General features: G+C 55.6%; 1 protein-coding gene across 1 annotated transcript; it reads left to right on the plus strand.

Annotated features, from left to right (window-relative positions):
* Positions 1-546: 546 nt before the first annotated feature.
* INSYN1 (inhibitory synaptic factor 1) lies at positions 547-13,112 on the plus strand. Its single transcript, XM_028507831.2, has 3 exons — positions 547-1,737; positions 2,150-2,865; positions 12,268-13,112. Exons 2-3 carry the CDS (start codon positions 2,710-2,712, stop codon positions 12,988-12,990), a joined length of 879 nt encoding a protein of 292 aa, XP_028363632.1. The 5' UTR covers positions 547-1,737; positions 2,150-2,709; the 3' UTR covers positions 12,991-13,112.
* Positions 13,113-18,238: the final 5,126 nt, after the last annotated feature.

The following is an 18,238-nucleotide window of genomic DNA, read 5'->3' on the forward strand; positions in this document are numbered from 1 at the left end:
AATGCCCTTTTTTCCTTCCTGCACCGCAGAGTCTAGCATGCGTGGGGTCTGGTACACAGAGGTGAGGAAAAAAAATGTTGAGTAAGTGGCTGCATAACCGGCCGAAATGACTACCTGCCATCTAAGCAGCCTCCAGTTCGCAGCTGCTCCCAGCGAGAGTTTGGCACACTGTAGATGCTCCGAAAAGGTTGTGCATATTTTGTTTTCTGAAATAATCCTATGTAAGGCACTGTCTTGGGATAGTTTGACGTGTGATAGGGAAAAGGAAAGGGTCTAGATGCGGGCAACTGAAAAGAGAAGCGTGGGGTGCAGCACAGTAGGGGAAGGGGTAATAGGGGTGTCTTAAGGTTGGAAGGAACTAAGTCCGTAGCCTGCTGTCCCTCGCCCGGAGGTCAGCGGAGTCCTGCCCGGAGGTCAGCGGAGTCCGGCGGGGCTAGTCCTCCTCCAGCCCCTCCGGGCGCAGGAAGTCTCCCTATCTCCGGGGTGGCGAGAACCCTGCTCAGAGGTCGCGCTAGGCACTGGGAGGCGTGTGTGTCGCTTTAAAAGCTCCCTCCCGGCGCGCGGGGCCGGCCCTTCCCTACCAGCGCCGAGCGCGCGGAGCCGCGGAGCCGGGCCGCCTTAGGAGGAGCAGCGCCCGCCCAGGCGGCCTGTCCGGCGGGGATCGCGAGGAGGGCCGGGGGCGCCTGGGCGCGGGCGGCGCGACACTCGAGAAGCGGGCCCAGGCCTACGGAGCCCGGCCGGGCAGCTCAGGGCGAGGCCTCAGAGGGAGGCCCAGCCCGAGCTGTCGCCCGGCCGCCCGGTTGGCAGCGACCCGGCGCCCTGGGCTGGGGAGGCGGCCAGCCCCGCGGAGCGGGCGGGAGGAGGCGGCCGCAGAGCCGAGGCTGCCGGCCCCGGCCGCCGCGCACCCTCCCTTTCCGCCCCTTACCTCGCCGCGCCTCCTCCTCTCGCTCGCGTCGCCTCCTCTCCTCCGCCCCGCGCCGCTCCCGCCCGCGCCCCGGCCGCCGAACCCAGCCCGGCCGGGCCCCGGCCTCGCGCGTTCGTGGCCGGGCCGGGCGGACACCGGCCCCTCGGCGCACGCGGCCCCTCCCCCGGGGCTGGCGGCTTCCGGACCTTTCCGGCTGTGGACCGAGCAGCCGCGGCACTGTCGCCGAAGGCTGAGCGCCGGGCTGGGCTGCGCAGACCCTCACGGCCGCTCGGGACGCCTCCGGTGCGGGAGCGAGGACGTCCCGGGTCCGGGCTGAGGGCGCCCCGGGCACTCAGTGGGGCCGGATCCCTCCTGGCAAGGCAGCCCCCGCGGGCCCGGGCTCCGGCCCTTCCGGACCGGACTGAGCGGATCCCGGACGGCGCCGAGCCCGGGGAATGCCGGGCGCGGGCTGAGGGGATCCCTCCGACTTTGGCTCGCGGTCTGGGACCGCCTTGGCGTCGCCTCAGACGCCCTGCGACCAGGTCACTTGTGGCCTGAGAGCCCCCGGCCGGCCGACCCTGGCTTCTTCCCCTCCCGCAGTCCGGCGGGGGTTGGGGGAGATTTTTCCTGCCCCCTTTCTGGGAGCGCGGAGGCCCCGCCCCCTCCCATCGCCCAGATGTCTCCCGGGGTGGCTCTGAGGACCTCCCTGAGGCCAGGGGCCGAAGGGTCCAGAGAGAGAAGCCCACCCTAGGGAGCCTGGGGGGCCCCCCAACCTCATCTTGGGGCTTGGCCCCCGACGCTGATCGGAAGGCAGACCGGTACCCCCACCCTCGGTGAGTCCGGGAGCGGAGCAGGGTTCTGAGGGAAGGCGGGGCCGGGAAGGGGAAGGTCTGCTGGTAAGAGGACACCTTGGAGGCATTAGGGGTGAGGACGGAAGACTGGAGAGACCCTCTGGTGAACCTGCGGGGCATGGCCTGGCTGGGGAGGGGTGTTGAGGGGGACCTGGGGCACAGTGCCCCATCGTAGGCTGAGGACTTGTGCGTCTAAAGCAGGGGCTCCCTCTTTTCCTTCTCAAAGAGGAGCTGTGCTGTAGACCATCTGCCTCCACCACCTCTCCCTACAAAGAAAAAAATTAATATATCCCCAGCGAGGAAGGGTGCAGGCTGGGGAGAGGAGGGAGGCAGCAGCATTGCCGGCTGGTGCTGCAGCCTGGGAGGGCTGATGCCAGGCTTGCTCTCTCTGCAGGGGGCTGCCCTCCTCCAATCCAGCTCCCTTCCCAGAGCTGCCCACATCTGGAACCCCCTCCACATCTGGAAGACCCCAGCCACCATCCTTCTGCAGGTGTCAATTGCATCCAGAGATCTCTGCCTTTGCAACTGCCCAAGAGTTGTGAGGGGATTGCCTCTACCTTCCCCTATCCCAAGGGCATCTCACCCTTAGTCCCTGCAGAGTCACCCCTGCCTCTGTCCAGGCTCGGCTGGACATCAGCCCAGCACACCGATAGGCACATTGAGTCCTGGAGGCCACGCCTGAGGTCCAAAGCCCCTCCCCCTGCCCTCCTATGTCCTCACCTTGAACCCCTGTGTCAGATCTGTCTGCCTCTGGGTGTCCCTTTCCCCATCCAGAGGCAGGGGAGGTGGGATAGCAGGGGTCAGGGGCTGGGTGAGAACCACCCAGGGCCAGGGTGTGCTAGGGGGCCGTTAAGATGTGGAGCTCTGCCTGGCTGAGGGGGGCTCTGTGGAGGCAGACGCAGTGTGTGCCTGGCTGGGGGAAGTATGGGCAGGCCTGCTGCCACGTGGTGAAGGATGAACATTCGGGGCACCCTGGACCTCGGGCAGCCCAGTGACGACCCCAGCAGTGGTGGCGAGCGGGAGCGGATTCGACAGCGCATGAAGATGGTCATCGGGCAGCTCGAGGGCATTCTGCGGGAGCTCAAGGAGGTGGCCAAGGAGCTCAGGGAGGTGAGTGAGGGGCCAGATGGACCCTAGACCGGTTTTCTTGGGCCTGGCACAAAAACATATTCTCACATGTATGTTTCTGTGTGTGCGTGCAAAGCTGTGTGTACATGCGCCACTCTGCTGGGTACCTCCTTCTCCTTGGTCTCCTTTCCCCAAATCTGCTCTGCTAAAAATCTCACGCTAGCCCAGGGCTGGAGGAGTCTCAGTGGTGCTACAACTGCCTGGGTAGTATGTCATGTGTCCAAGGTTCTGTGGTTAGCACTCAGGGCTGCCAAGGTGGCCAATAAGGACTGGGTCCCACCATAACCTCTTCATGGGATACTCTTCTGGAGCCCAAGCTAACCTTTGACCCCACTATCTGCCTCTCAGGCTCTGATCTGGTCACAAGGGGCCCTGGGGAGAATGTGGATGGCTCTAATGAGGCTATCCCCACTGCTTGGGGCCCCGCTCAGAGCTTCCCAAGACATTACACAGATACTCAAAACCCATGACCCTGGAAAAATTACAGCCAAGCTAGGCCCTCCCTGCCCTCAGGTAGGAATGAGTCTAGGGGGCTGCTAGGGGGGTATCAGAGTTTCTGTGCACGCTGGCAGAGGCGAGAATCTCCTCTAACGGGATGTATCCCTATTCCACAGTTCTACCTTTTGCCAAGGCTAAAAAGTCACACAGAGACCTTATGATGTGTGTCCCTCTCTGTCTCTCTGAGTGAAGCCGGGTTTAATTACCACTTCCCACATTGCTGGGGTAATGAGGTACACATGTCCTCGGCCCTGCCTGCTGGGTTGTGTTCGAGCCCAAAATGCATGACCAGCGTTCTGAGCCACTAGCCTGAATTTGCCCACTGGGTGCCATTATACCAGCCAGGTGGGCTTTAGGCAAATTTCAACTCCTTGTAACTAGGGCCCCTGCAGAGATGGCAGGGAGAGTGATTGAATTGGAGTTACGAGCTTGGGCTCTCCCGGCCAGCTGTGCTGGGAGGATGGGGGCTAGGGAGATTGAGGAGAAGGGTGATGGTGGGTACCGACTCCAGACTGGCAGAGTGGCCTATAGCCAAGGCCCATGAGCCAAGAAGCAGTGGTTGTTTGAAGGGAATGTTTTCCAGAGTGGAGATGGTGGGATGAGAATGTAGGTTGGGCAGGACAGCCCCTCTACGCAGCATCAGCGTTGTGGAGCCTGCCAGGGAGTCCCTGCTCAGTGCTGCAGGGAGAGAGAGGTGGCGGTGCTTGTGCTGATGGGCTAGGCTGATCAGGGTCTGGGCTGAACATCTCTGGGGAATACAATTTGGTGGTAAGTGCCCCTGAACGATCCCTCCTCCTCCAACCTCATCAGTCCAAAGGACTACATCCCTTCTTCAACCCTCCCCAACCCCCATCTATTTCAGATGTTCTATGGCTCCATCAGAGTCATCGTAACTGTCCAGAGTCTCAGTCTTGAACAGGGGCATGGGGCCTATGCCCCAGCAGGCCCACCCAGAAAGAACCAGGATTGACTCAAAGCCTGAGAGTCAGCTTTGATATAGCACAGAGCCTGTTCCCAACTGACCAACTGAGCATCTTGCAGGAATTTGCTCTCTTCCCACTCCCGCCCCTGTGCAGAGCCATCCAGAGTTTGAAGGCTTCTCACAGGTCCTCCAGACCAGCCCTGTCCACTTACTTTTGAAAAAACTGAGGCCCAGAGAGGGGTAGGGACTTGTTGAAGGTCACAGAGCCTACCAGCATCACTCAATAGAACTCAGGTTCTGATACCTACTCTGGGGCTTCAGAAGGTGGGCTAATGGGCAACCTCTTTCCATTTTGTTAGGGACCTTCTATAGATGATACCTTAGGCTCATGCTGTAAGAGGGTACCCTTTAGGGGGTGAGGCAGGAAGATCAGAAGCACTGGGATTTATTTGTAGATCTTTGAGATATCCCCTCCCTCCCTGCTCAGCACACACATTCACCCACTCAAATGTCCTGAATGGCAGAGCTTCAGGTTCATGGGCTGTGCAGCCCAGACGCCTGAGCCAGAACAGAGAAAGATGAGTCCCCTCCTCCGCATCCCCTCTAGGCCTTGTGCATCCACCCAAGACTTTGGTGGGTTGCTACAACAACCAGAATCGACCCTGCATGCCACCGCCTGCCCACCGCCAATGGCACCCAGCTGGAGTAGGGGGCAGGCCTCAGAGTTCCCCCCACCCCTCAGGCAGGGTCTGGACATGAGGTGATGGGCAGAGGGAAGTATCAGGGAAGGCAGGTGAGGTTCCGGGAGGGCCAGGCAGAAGAGGAGATGCCATTTCAGGGGGGTGGGATTTGTCAGGAATGGGGTTACCACCTAGGGATGCCAGGCCCTGGTTTGTGATAAAGGTTGCGACGCCCCCACTCTCCCACACACTTGGAACCTGTGATCTTGACTCTTGGTCCTCCAAGGGGGCTGCAAAGCTGGATCTGCCTGGATCTTCTCAGTTGCTTTGTGTGACATTTTTCAGTGGGGAGCTAGGGTAGGCCCAAGGTCGAGAGGGTTCCTTTATCATACCCCACCCTCTAGGCAGCACCAGCTTAGAGTTCACCATCTAAGTTCCGGTTTCAGGAGAGCAGACCACTTAGATCTGAATCCAAAATTCACATACAAGACTGTCTGGGAGCAGTACAGGGTGCCTGATAAAGGAGGAAGGCCAGCAGAAAGGAAGGGCTTAGCTGTATCCCCTCTGCTATCCTCCTTCTCCATCTGCTGCTTCCTTCCCCAGATACCACAAATCATGGCAGAGCCTCCTCATCCTCTTGAGCATACAGCCTGAAATTCACAGAAAGATGAGGAGCATTAAAGCACTGCTCCCTAGCCCCCAAGCCTCAGTCTGCTCATCTCTGGAATGGGGATGATGATAATTCACACTCAGAGTGATCTTACAAGGATTTATTGGGGGCGTGGCATGCAGTAAGTGGGGGCCAATGCCTACTCACACTTCTAAAGGGTTTGGGGTTCCTTCTCCCATGTCCCCCTGACCTCCAAACCCCTGCTGCAGCTCTGTCTCTGCTTCCCTAGGGAGACGGGGGGCAAGTTCTGTCCCATGGATGGGGAAAATAGTTTCATGGACTAAGTGAGGTGAGGAATGTAAAAGTGTTTTGAAAGCAAACATTGTACTGCAGAGGGAAGTGATGGTAAATCATTAATTAGCCCCCTAGGTTCACCAGTACTCCAGGGTGCCAGGCCAGTCCTAGCAGGCTCAGAATCCTAAGCTCAGAATTCTGTGGATCTTAATTTAGAGAAGCAGCACAGCCTGACGTCGAAGAGCATGGGCTCCATAGCCCAGTGTCTCTGGTTCAAACCCAAGCTCCACCCTCTTCCTAGCTGTGTGAACTTAGGAAAGTTACTTTACCTCTCTGTGCTTCTGTTTTGAATCCCTAAAATGAGGATATGCAATTTTATGCCACCTCCTGCCACCAGCCCTAGGGTGGTTGTGAGAATTAAATGTGATATTATATATGATGTACTTAGTACAGCGATGGGCACAAAACTAGCTCCATATGTGTTAGATATTATTGATTAAATATTCTAACACTGGCCTACTCCTCAACTCCATCTCAGGCCGTGTTCTTTGGAGTCTCTGGCTTCTTTGCCATGATCAGGGAGGTCAGAGCCAGGGCCCTGTAGTAGGCAGTTCCACCCTTTTCTGGTTGGGACAGGGGACAGTGATGGGGGTGGGAAGCAGGGCTCCAATAAGATGATTTTTGAACAGAGACCCAAAGGAAGTGAAGGTACAAGTCAAATGGATATGTGGGGATGAGTCTCCAAGCAGTGGGAACAGCCAGTGCAAAGGTCCTGAGAAGGAAGTGTGCTCAGCACGGTTGGGATCAGCAGGGAAGCCGGTGTAGTCAGGGTGGGCGGACCACGAGGCGGAGAGCGGGAGGCAAGGGCACACAGAGTGTACTGGAAACGGTACGGAATTTGGAGTTTGTCCTCAGAATCCCACATGCTCTCCAGGAATCTCCTTGTGTTTCTGGGTGGGAATCTGCCTCTCCACTGCTTTCCCTGTTCCCTACCAATTGGGAGCCCCCAGGGGCAAGGGTAAAAGCCCTTGTCCTTGGCCCCCTAGATGCTGAGCTTACCTTGAGTAGATACTTGGCCTCCTCTTCCTTGGTTCTCCCATCCCCAAGGCGTTGCTCAGCATGGGGCCTCAAAATGTTCCTGTGTTGCCCATCATCACTGGCTGTTTGGTAGGATGTAACTTAAGGGCACAGTTGCCCACCTTGGCATAAACACCTCAGGAGAATGGAGCGGGGGACAAAATCCTTTTGCAGACTGAGGTAAAAGTGAAGTTCCCCACCTGATTTTCTTGGGGACTTGGGGACTTAGGCACATGGCAATGGTGCCATCCCATTGGCAAGGTGCTGTGTATGAGGTGGCCAGGAAAGCCACAGGCTCGACAGCATGAGGGGAATGTGGCCCAGCCAGAAAGCAGCCAGAGCAGGAGAGGCTGGGGACCACGGAGCTGTGCCAAAGTGGGTCAGCTCCATCACCCGCAGCTCAGCAAGAATTGTGCGAATTTTTTTTCCTTGCCTCCTTTTTCCCTTTGTGTTCTCCTCCTCCGGACAGATTCACGAAGCTCCGTGGCCAATTAGGCCAAATTGCAGGATGAGAGATGAATCATGGTCAACTCACTTCCCCCTCCCCAATGCTACAGCCCCCAAGAAGACAATAAATAACATAATCACAGAATTAAAAAAATAATCAGTGGTCATAAATAATGCAGAATCTCAGTTATGTAACCATCTGCCTGGAGAGCCAGGAGGGAAGAAAGGAGGTAGCAACTTGTCAAGAGAAGTGAGGGGCCCAGGGGCGAGCAAGGGAAGACAGGAGAAGGCAGAGGCTGTGGGACTCCCCAGGCCTCTGTCCTGGCTCCAGGGTTTTGTGGAACACAGCCATGCTTTTCCTGGAGAGGCAGCTCGGCCAGGACTGGAGGGAGGGCTGGGACAGGCCATATTAGGATGTCTAGGACCATGGAACCTTTTCTCAGAAAAGAATCCCCCAGCAGTTTTTATTAAGCTGTCTGAACTCATCCACTTACTCAATGTCTGTATTTGTAAAGAGTGTCCCAAGCCCTGTATCAAACTGGGGATCCACTGGCGGGCAAGGCATTTTCTGGCCCACTCCTCATAGGGAGAAGACACCAAGCACATTATAACCTATATGCTCATAACGTTGTAGCCGTGATAAATACTGGATAATATGTGAAGGAAAGTTACAGGGTGCTTTGAGAGGCTCTCATAGGAAACCTTTCCTTACCTGGGGATCGAGGAAGACTTCCTTGTGGCACTGAGGTGGAGTGAGTAGGACAGGAGTGAGACATTTGGGCGAGGTGCAGAGGCAGCAGCGTGCTCAGACAGTTTGTGTGTCAGCGTGGTGAGGAGGCATGCCTGGGAGGGTGGAGAGCAAAGCGCCTTCGGCCAGATTTGGTGAGGGGTACTGTTTGGAGGTGCAAGAGTTTGGGAAGCAAACTCTTCAAGTCTCCAAGCAGTAGGAACAGCCAGTGTAAAGGTCCTGAGAAGGAAGTGTGCTCAGCATGGAAGTGCTCAGGAAGTACTGGAAGCAGAGTAGTGCCGAGGTCCTGTGGGCTAATTAGGAAGTTCCCTGAGTGCCGCGTGCAGCAGGAGCTGGACAGGAAGCTGCTGCTCACAGAGAGACTAGATGAGTTTGGATGCATTTGTTCAGGTGAGGGGAGCTGAGGCTGTGACCAGGACAGAAGTTGGGGATGCCCTTGGGTCAGGGCCTGGGCCCCCAGAGGATTCTGCCTCAGCCCTCACCTGCCCTTCCTTCCTAGTGTTCCCACTCGCCCACTGTAAGCAGGCAATTCATGTTCTTAAGGGACCGGGCCCAGAGTCAGGACTCCTGACTTCTGCTCTCAGCTCGGCTCCTTCCAGTCTCTGGGCCTGTTTCTCTAGCAGCACACACAGTAAGAAGGGTGGACGCAACAGCGTCTCCAGTCCCTTCTGGCTCTGCACTCCAAGACAATCTCAAATTACATGTAGGCAAAATGATTATTAAATCTCAGAGAGAAATCACAAATTTCAAGATATCTCAAGCAGAGAGGCAGGTAGCATGGGGCCTCCTACCCCTGCCCTCCCACTGGCCCCATGAGACGCAGCACCAGGGACGGGCAGCAGGGCTGCGGCCGACCAGGCCCCACATGCAGCCCGGGTGCCCCTGGCACCTCACTCCCCTTTCCGATCCTCACTGTGTCATTCATCACATGAGTTTGACCTGTCCCACCTAATGAATGGAGCCAGATTGGCCCGTGGGCCTCAACCATTCAGCTTTTAGAAACTCTTCTGTGTCTGTTGCATCTGAAAACAGCCCTGCTTTAGGGAACATGGGTGCCACCCATGTGCTGGGGTTTGAAAGGCCCAACATGTCCCATCATTCTGCCACAGGCGCTGGATACGTCCCCATCAGCGTTATTCCTTTGGTAAAGAACTGACTCCCATCAGCTCTGGGGCCTGCTCATGTGTTAGTGCGCAGTGGTGTATGGTGAATACTGTTCCACATGCTTTCTGTGCCTCGAGTCCTTAAATCCTCACAACAGCCTAACAGGCCTCAAATCCTCGCTGCAGTCTAACAAAGGAGAATGAGAATTCTTTGCTGAAGAAAGTTACACACAGAGACAATGAGTAACCTGGCTAAGGTCATAAAGCCGGTCAGCTGTGGACCAGGGCAGAGCCCCAGGTGTGGCTCCGGAGCCCAGGTTCTCAGGTGCTTGTGCGTGCTGACTGCACTTGAATGCACATTCATGTATCTATTAAGTCCCTGTCCCCTGGGCAAGGAGAAGAGCATCATCCCACTTTACAATAGAGGAAACGGAGACTGGAGAGGGGAAAGCCAGACTTGGGACTTGAATCCAGGCCTCCCTCTTTGTCTTGCCTCCACACCTCCAGGGTGGAACCAGGGAGGGAATTCTCAGGGGGAAGGGGAAGGGCCTGAACGAGGAGGCCTCTGGAGAAGATGGCTGGCGAGGGCCTCTTGGATGAGAGAAGTGAGTTCAGAACTGACAGCCTCAGGGATTTTGCCCTGTGCACCTTGGATCTTTCTCACAGGGTGTTAGGAATCCAGCTTCTAGGCGTGGCCTGGCCTCAGCCAACTCTGTCATCCATCACAGCTGAGTAATGTCACTCCAGGTTCCTACTAGTGTCACCTCCTTTTAGGCAGTAGCAGACTCTCAGCAGCTAGCTCAGTCAGGGCAGTCTGATTGGAGGGTGTGGCTTCCCAGAGGTACAAGCCCTCTCCTGAGGCCAGTGCCCTGAGGTGCTATTTCTTCATCAGCTTAACCCCAGGCCCTGAGGTCAGTGGTTCTCAGTTTGTCCCCAGACTAACAGCAGCAGGACAGGGAAGCCTGTTAGAACTGCACCTTCTTGGGCCTTACCCAGAACTTACTGAATCAGAAACTCTGGGGAGTGGGCTGATGTACACTCCAATTGGAGAGTCCTAATTCTAGGCCAGGGTCCCCACCAGCCCTCAGGTTGGGGGAGCTTGGGTTGAGCAAGGGCTTCTGGGTCATGCAGTCTTCTCTGTGATAGGGGGAGTCGTTGGAATGGGAGACGTAACAAGGGATGGCCAGACTGGAGGGTGGGGCCCCATGCCCACTGCCTGCCCAAACCCAGAAATCACAGTAACACTCAGAGCAGTGTCCGGACTTGCAGGGCATGGCAAAGGCAGGAATCTCAGCTTCCCCGGTGACTGGTGCCTCAGTTCCATTATCGGTGACCTCAGGAAGTGATGATCTCATGGGTGGAAAGTCTGACACAGAGTGGGTTCTCAGAGATGGGAGATGATGTCTCTTTTATCACCATTGCCCCATAGGCCCATTTCACTCCCCCTGTCATGGTTCCTCATGAAGCTGTGGTGAAGTTGGCAGGGTTGAGGTTGTCAGGCCTACTTGGTGGCAAAGGATGTGGAGGTCCAGAGAAGCTGTGTGACTTACCCAAAGACACACAAAGCAGTGTCTGAGCCTGGAACCCAGGTGTCTTGACTCCCCCAGCTCTTCTGCAGGCCTCAGACAAGTGTTCCAGCTACTCTTGACCTGGGGCTGTGGGGATGGGCATCCCTACGCATTGACACCCCAAGTCAGCTTCCCCAGTCACTCCTGGGATCTCAGAGACTGGAAGAACCTTGGAGATCAACCACTTTGGCCAACTCCCCATTTACAGATTGGAAAACTGAGACCTAAGTGGGAAATTGACCAGGTCACCTGCATGGACCCCCTGATCCAGTAATGCCCTGATCCCACTGTACACATCTCACTGACCCAGACGCTTCCTGACCCCCCAGTTTTTGCCTTCGCTTTCCTCCTTTACTTTGGAGGACTCCTCGCCAGACCTCTAGCACATCCCTGGACAGCAGAGGTCCACAATAAAGATTTGTCAGCTAGGGACTGCACTGGGTCGTTAATTGACTGATTGGCCTCTGGGTAGGGATATTGGAGAGGCACCGAGTGCTGGCCCTGGGCTTGCTCACTCCCTTCGTATGGCTTTGTCCCTGGGTCTCTTGGTTCCTCCATTTCGTTTTTGATGTTTTGCTATTTTGTTTTTGGCCTGAAGCCTCTCTCCTCTCGATGGTCCTCTCCCTACATCTCTGATTGGGTCTCCCCTTTCCCCTCACCATCTCCACCCCTGAACCATGTGCTGACAGTTGTCTGGGCCAGGGCATGTCCTGCGGCAGGCCTGCCTGCGTGGGGTCAGCTTCAGTCCTTCTGGGGTGGGTGGGCTGCAGTGACCTCACAGCTGAACTGCACCCCCAACCCTGACTGCATTTAACAGGCAGCTCTTGGCCCGGGAGGGATGGGTTTTTATGTTGCTTACTGAATAATGATTGTTGTATTCCTTCCCCAGCAAGCCAGGATTGCTTGGCCAGTCACCAGAGGCCAGGCAGAGGAAGGAGGGAGAAGGCTCTGGGGTGCATGGGGGTGGGGTGGTAGGGACCTTAGGGGGACATTTGCTAACCAGCTGCACAGGCAGATCCAGGGTGTTTCCTAATGGTCACCCCATATCATTTTTCTCTCTGAGGATGGGTAGACCTGTCAGCCCTCCACTGAGTGGACTTGCTGGCATCTCTCAGCCTTCTTTAAATGGCCCCTTATTGGTCAAAGGAAGCGGAACAACAGCTGGCTTTGGGGGCACAGGGTGTGTGAATGGACGGGGGCAGGGCTGGAAGGCAGTCCCCCTGCTACCAACAGACCACGGAGTGGAAGACTGGAATGGCAGGGGCAAGTCCTAGTCTATTCTGGGCTCTCCACAGGGCAGACAAGCCTGTGACTTCAAGTGTAGTCACCACCCTGTAGGGTCATCAGCTGGGGGATGTGGGAAGGGGGACATGCTCACACGTAAGTGACACCAGGTGCTACCTGGCCCTTCTCATGTCTCTGCCCTTCCCCGGCCAGGTGGTGAGCCAGATAGATAAGCTGACCTCGGACTTCGACTTTGAACTGGAGCCGGACGACTGGACCACGGCCACTGTGAGCAGCACCTCCAGCAGTGACAAGGCCGGTGTGGGCGGCCCCTTTGACCTGGGTCACCTGGACTTCATGACTGCCGACATCCTCTCAGACAGCTGGGAGTTCTGCTCCTTCCTGGATGTCTCTACCCCCTCGGACTCTGTGGATGGCCCTGAGCTGACCCGACCAGGGGCTGGCCCTGACTACCGACTCATGAATGGCGGCACGCCCATCCCTAATGGGCCGCGGGTAGAGACCCCGGACTCTTCCAGTGAGGAGGCCTTCAGCACTGGCCCTGTTAAGGGCCAGCTGCCCCAGCGGACCCCAGGCACACGGGAGAGAGTGCGGTTCAGTGACAAAGTGCTCTACCATGCTCTGTGCTGTGATGATGAGGAGGGGGACGGCGAAGAGGTGGCAGCAGAGGAGGAGGTGGGCCTGTCCCCAGAGCCTCCTAGAACAGAGGCCCACGGGGGCCCCCTCAAGACCTCTCTGGCCCCCAACAAGCCAAGGCGCTCTGTACTTACTGGCCGATGCTCGGCCCCTACCTTGGCCCCTGAGCAGACCCGAAGGGTCACAAGGAACAGCAGCACCCAAACGGTTTCAGACAAGAGCACGCAGACAGTGCTTCCCTACACAGCCACCAGGCAGAAAGCCAAGGGGAAAAACTAAGGGCCAGGGAGGGGACAGGGGGATGGTGGGTACATAGAGTTATAAATATATATATACATATATATTTAAACAAACACAGTCATAATAAAATTTTAAAATGCCGAGGATCCAGCCCCACAGGCCCCCAAGCTTTCTCGGAGCTCATCTCAGGCACAGAGATGCCGACTTGCCTCCCAGACCCCAGGAAGTGTGTCAGAACTTCCTTCCCGCCCCTCTCATTGCAGGGCTCCTAAGGGGGGCAGTCCAAACTTAGGTAAATTAGGTGGGCTAGGTCTAACCTGGGGCTCCTCTGGAGTCTGGCTGCTGGCCTGGGCCACATCCTTGTGGGACTGGTGTGCGGGAGGCGGGCTCTGAAGGAGCCGTTTCCAAGGCCAGGGCTAGCAGTGTGTGGAGGGGTCGGTAGGACTGAGGGCCTGGGGCAGCAGCACTCCACCTCAGCCAAGGGTCACGCCTTCTGCTCCATGGCAGATCTTGCCTCTCCTTCCCCAAGGATATATACAACGCTACCCCAAGCCCCCATCTCAGGGTTGCCCAGGACACAAAGGGAGCAGGCTGCTCCCATGGGCCAGGCCTGCATGCTGGGAAGCTGGGCTTTCACAGACCCTGCAGGATTAGGCTGGGCTGGGTAGGGGTTTAGAGAACCTGGACCACTCCCAAACCTTTCTGTTCCATGCTCGGCCCTGTCCACCAGGGATCAGAGACTCACAGCAGAGCCTCAGCCATCCTGTGGCTCAGCCCTGAGCGCAGCCGAGATCCATGTGAGAAAGGAGGCAGCAGCCACCACGGGCCACAGACAGGCCACTGACCTCAGCAGGCAGGCAGCCTCTAGAGGAATCCAGTGGCCTTGCCTCTACACACTGGGACCCTGAGCCCACCTTGGCAGGTCATGAATGACACCAACAGAGACGAGGTAGGAGCCTAGCAGCACCAGGGCTTCACCTAGGGGGTGGTCCGTGTAGATACAGTATCTGAATATTCTAGGGCTGATAACCCAAACTGTTGCTCACATTCATTAAGCAGATCTCTAAGCTGCTACTGTGCCAAATGCATTTCATAGCATAATCTCATTTAATCTTCACAAAACCCCGACAAGACAGGAATTATAGCTATCCTCATTTTTCAAATGAGAAGACTCATGTTCACAGAGGTTAAGTAACTGGCCCAAGGTCACAGAGCCTGTGCTACCCTGCCCCCATGAGCATGTGGTTTCCAGGCCATACCTGGCTCTGATATCTAGTAGCCGTGTGACCTTAGGCAAGTCCATTCACCTCTCTGAGCCTATCTACCTCATCTATGAAATGGGTCTGATAGTGTTCACCTACCTCACCAGCTACTGTGGGGCTTTGACAAGATGCTGACTGTGAAAGCACTTGGTAAAGGCCAAGACACTGAGCATGTATTGTTGTCAGTGGGACCCCAGCGCCGATTCCAGTGTTTTCCAGGGCTGGGAGCCCTGAGTGAGGTGGGAAGGAACCTACTGCTGCCAACTGGGAGCTGCTTCTGGGTCACAGCACGATGGCCTCCCACTTGCTCAGAGCAGGGAGGTGGCGGTGATGGCAGTGCAAGGATGTCACTCCCTACAGCACACTCAATGAAGGCAGAGGCACAGCCTGCCAGGAGGGGTATCTGCTCTGCACGTGGGTGCCCAGGAGAGCCTGGCAGAAGAGACACTCTGCAGCCCCCGAGGTGGGGCAACAGACTGCTGCCCAGTTTGGAGCACATGCTGGAGATGCTGTCAGAATGAGACAGGCCAGGCCTAGGAGGCCTGCTCTTCAGTGTTGGGGTCTCCCCTCGGCCCTACAGAGCCAGCCAGGTGCAGCCTCCGGAGTGGAATCCAGGGAAGGGGGTTGTGGCTAGCTATTTCTGCCTAGGACTGAGAATAAGAGATCTGAGACCCTCCATCAGCCCCAGGACATTCTTGGGCAGTGGTGTTAATTAGCGATGGGACCCTGGCTCAGAGAATAAATGCCAAGGAGTCCCCCAAGGGATGGCCAGCTGGACCCTGCCCTGCCTCACCAGGTCTGGGCGCACCTGGCTTTGGGACTCGTTTTTGTTCTCCAATGGCAAGACAGATTGTAGACTTCCAGTCTCTGCCTTACAACAGTCAAGGGGAAGACATCTTCAGGGAGCCCCACTTCACCAGGAAGAAACTGAGGGAGCCCTAGAAAGGGCATTGTCCTCTCCTGGGAGACCCCCATTCTGCTCTGAGATCACGTGTGGCCATGGCTAACACATCACCTGGCTCCTTGCCCCATTGACGCAGCAGCAAGAGAGTGCCCTGAACGAGGGCGAAGTGGGTATTGAAATGGGTATAGGTTCTCAAAGGCCCCAAAAGTACTTGGTTGCCCTTGTATTGATGCCACACCCAGTCTGGGCCTCAATGACAGGGGCAGTTCCCTGTGGCTTTCTGATGACTTGAAAGGCAGAGGACGGCCACCTATGCAAAAGCTGTGACTGTCGGAGCTGTTGCGCATGAAACACACTGCTTCAGAGTAGTGGGCTCCCTGTCTTGAGGCAGACACAGCCAAACCCCGGGCTTCCTCCAGACCTGCCTGCTCCTCCAGGTACAGGCTCTCCCTGCTTTCCCCCACCTCCGAACCCCTGCCAGTTTCTGGGTTCCTCACCCAGAATGTCCCATCAAATCTCCCTGTTTCCAGGAAGTCTTATTTTACTGACCACCTACTGTGAGCTCAGGCTCGTGACAGCCAGTGCCATGGCGGAGGCAGAGGGTGCTGTGTCAGAGAGTAGTCATAATCATAATACTCACGTTCACTGAGCACGTCCTGTGCACTGGGCATGTCCTAAGTATATGTCTTATTGCACTTATTCCTCACAGCAAATATGAATGAGATAAGCAATTATATTTATACCTGTTTTCCAGATGAGGCAACTGAGGCTCTGAGAAGTTAATAACTTGTCTAAGGGCACAGGATAGGTATGGTACCAGGATTTGACCCCCAACTCAGTGACTTCGTACTCAAACATGTTCTGTAGTCATAATCATGGTGGACCAGTGCTTTGGTCTCTGGGAATGAGGGAGGGGCTGGGATCTGAGAGCCAGATGTGCCTCTGGTGGGGTGCGGGTCCTGGGAGCAGAAAACCTGTGAATGTCATTCAGTCTTTGGAGAGCTTGGCTATTATTAATGGCCCTTGACACAGAGCCTGGCACCAAATGGATTATGTATTCAATAAATGTTTTTTGAATGAATGAACGAGCCCCATTTGCAAAGGGAGCATTCATTCAATCAGCTTTTATTGTAGACCTCCTGCATGCCAGGTCTCATGTAGCTTGTGCACACACACACACACACACACACACACACAACTCCCCTGGGAGGGTCCAGTCTAGTGTTGCTCAGGAGCTAGGCAAAGTCAAAATGAAGGGGTGTGGGGTTTCAGCGAGAAGCCAGGGGTGGTGGTGGGTCCAGCCTGTGGTCCCTGGGAAAGAAGCCAGGAGCATGAACCAGGGTGCTGGCTTGGTGGGGAGACCACTCTGGGATGTCAGGGCAGTGAGGAGAGGTCCTTGGTCTGATTCCACTTTAATGGCGTAGGCATACTGCAGTGTCTCCAGTGTCTGAGAATGAGGAGACGTTGTTGTCTCCACTTTACAGGCAAGGGACAGGCTATCTAACCCACAGAAGTCTGATGTGACAGAGGAGCAGAAAGGGGAGCAAACTATTCTGAGACCCCAGCACCATTCCCCACCCTTATGGATAAAGTGGGGCCCTGTGAGTGGAAGGGAAATGGGCCGAGGGAGAGCTGGGAATTTAAGGCAGGCCCAGACCCCCACTGCTACCCCTTCTAAGGTCCCTTTCTCTGTCCCTCACCCACCCCCCACCACCCCCATCTATCTCCCATCCTCCAGCTGGAACTTATGTAAGAAAACTGGCATTTATTGACCACCTATTATGCCAGGCACTGCGCCGTGTCTTTTAACTAACACTAAATGACAGGTTTAGCTGTGCCCAGCACATAAGAGGTTGCTCAGTAATTATTAAATAAATGGATGACCACAATCTTCATTTTACACGTAAGGACCCTGATGAACTAACAAGGAATTTGTTCAAAGTTGCACAGTCAGAAATAGGTAGAGCTGGACATTTGGGTTTGCTGTTATTTATTATTTATACCACATAAAAGCTGCTATTTCTGGAGCACCTACAATTTGATGCATTAGGCACTTTACATAAATTATCTTACCTATTTTACAACAGCTCTCCAAATAACTGAGATGATTACCCTTCTGCACATGAGAAAACGGAGACTCAGCAAGGTGCAGTGTCTTATCCAAAATAACCAGCATCTGTGCAGAAACAGGACCTGAATCTAGACTTCCCCCTGCTTGCCACACTTCTAGCTCCAGGGGACCTAGAGTCCCTGCAAGCAGAGATGTTGTCAGAGCCCAGATTTGCAGTTGGCACCACTGAGCAGTGCTCACCAGGGGTCAGGCTGTACTTCCCTCAATGCAGCACTAATGCTCCCCCGGGAGCATTAGCCCAGGCTCCTAGAACCCACCCCTGGTTCCCTGTGGGTCTCGGCACTCAGTAGGCAACCAGCCTAAACAGCTGTAAGTCCAGTGTCATTTCCCCTTCTCAACCTGTGGCAGAACCTGGAAGATTAGGCTGCCCTCAGCCCATTTCTGGTCTAGACTAAACTGGCTCTAGTGTGGGGCTGGGGTATCTAGGAAAGGCTTCTGAGAGGAGAAGGGAACTGAAATGGAATTTATTTGCAATGGAGTAGAAACTTGGGCACCTGGAAATGAGAACTAAGGGCAATTTGAGCCAAAAATGGCTGGGGTGGCCACGCAAGGACTAGAGACAGGCCTTGGTAAAGCAGAAGGTGCAAGACGGGAAAGATGTGAGTGCTGCGTAAGAAGCAGAGCCCCATAGCACCCCCAGAGCCACTCCATCCTCCTGACTGTGGGAAAAGGAATGGGGGTTTCCTGTGTAGTCTGAGGCTGAGAGATCAGATTTTAGATAACTCAGTAAATAGGGACCCACTGTAATGAATAGATAAGAACAGCACAAAATCACACATTGGTAAGTAAAATAGATGTGCTAAAGCCCTTGAAACTCATCGTACCTTCCACGTAGGTCCAACGTTCCTCCTGCAGTGCATACTCACTGGACTTCTCTTTCCCCAGAGCGGATGAGGAGACTGGGGTTGCACTGTCCTTCTCCTGCTCCAGGTAAGCTAGCTGAGGTCCTGATGAGCCCTGACTGTGACCATCGGCCTGCCCTGAATCCTG

Source organism: Phyllostomus discolor, chromosome 1, assembly GCF_004126475.2.
Source record: "Phyllostomus discolor isolate MPI-MPIP mPhyDis1 chromosome 1, mPhyDis1.pri.v3, whole genome shotgun sequence".
Classification (NCBI taxonomy): domain Eukaryota; kingdom Metazoa; phylum Chordata; class Mammalia; order Chiroptera; family Phyllostomidae; genus Phyllostomus; species Phyllostomus discolor.

Bases quoted from the DNA above. Each gene is read 5' to 3' on its own strand.
- INSYN1 (XM_028507831.2), top strand. From the start codon at position 2,710: ATGAACATTCGGGGCACCCTGGACCTCGGGCAGCCCAGTGACGACCCC. The intron at 2,866-12,267 runs GTGAGTGAGGGG...TTCCCCGGCCAG, and splicing joins TGGCCAAGGAGCTCAGGGAG to GTGGTGAGCCAGATAGATAA.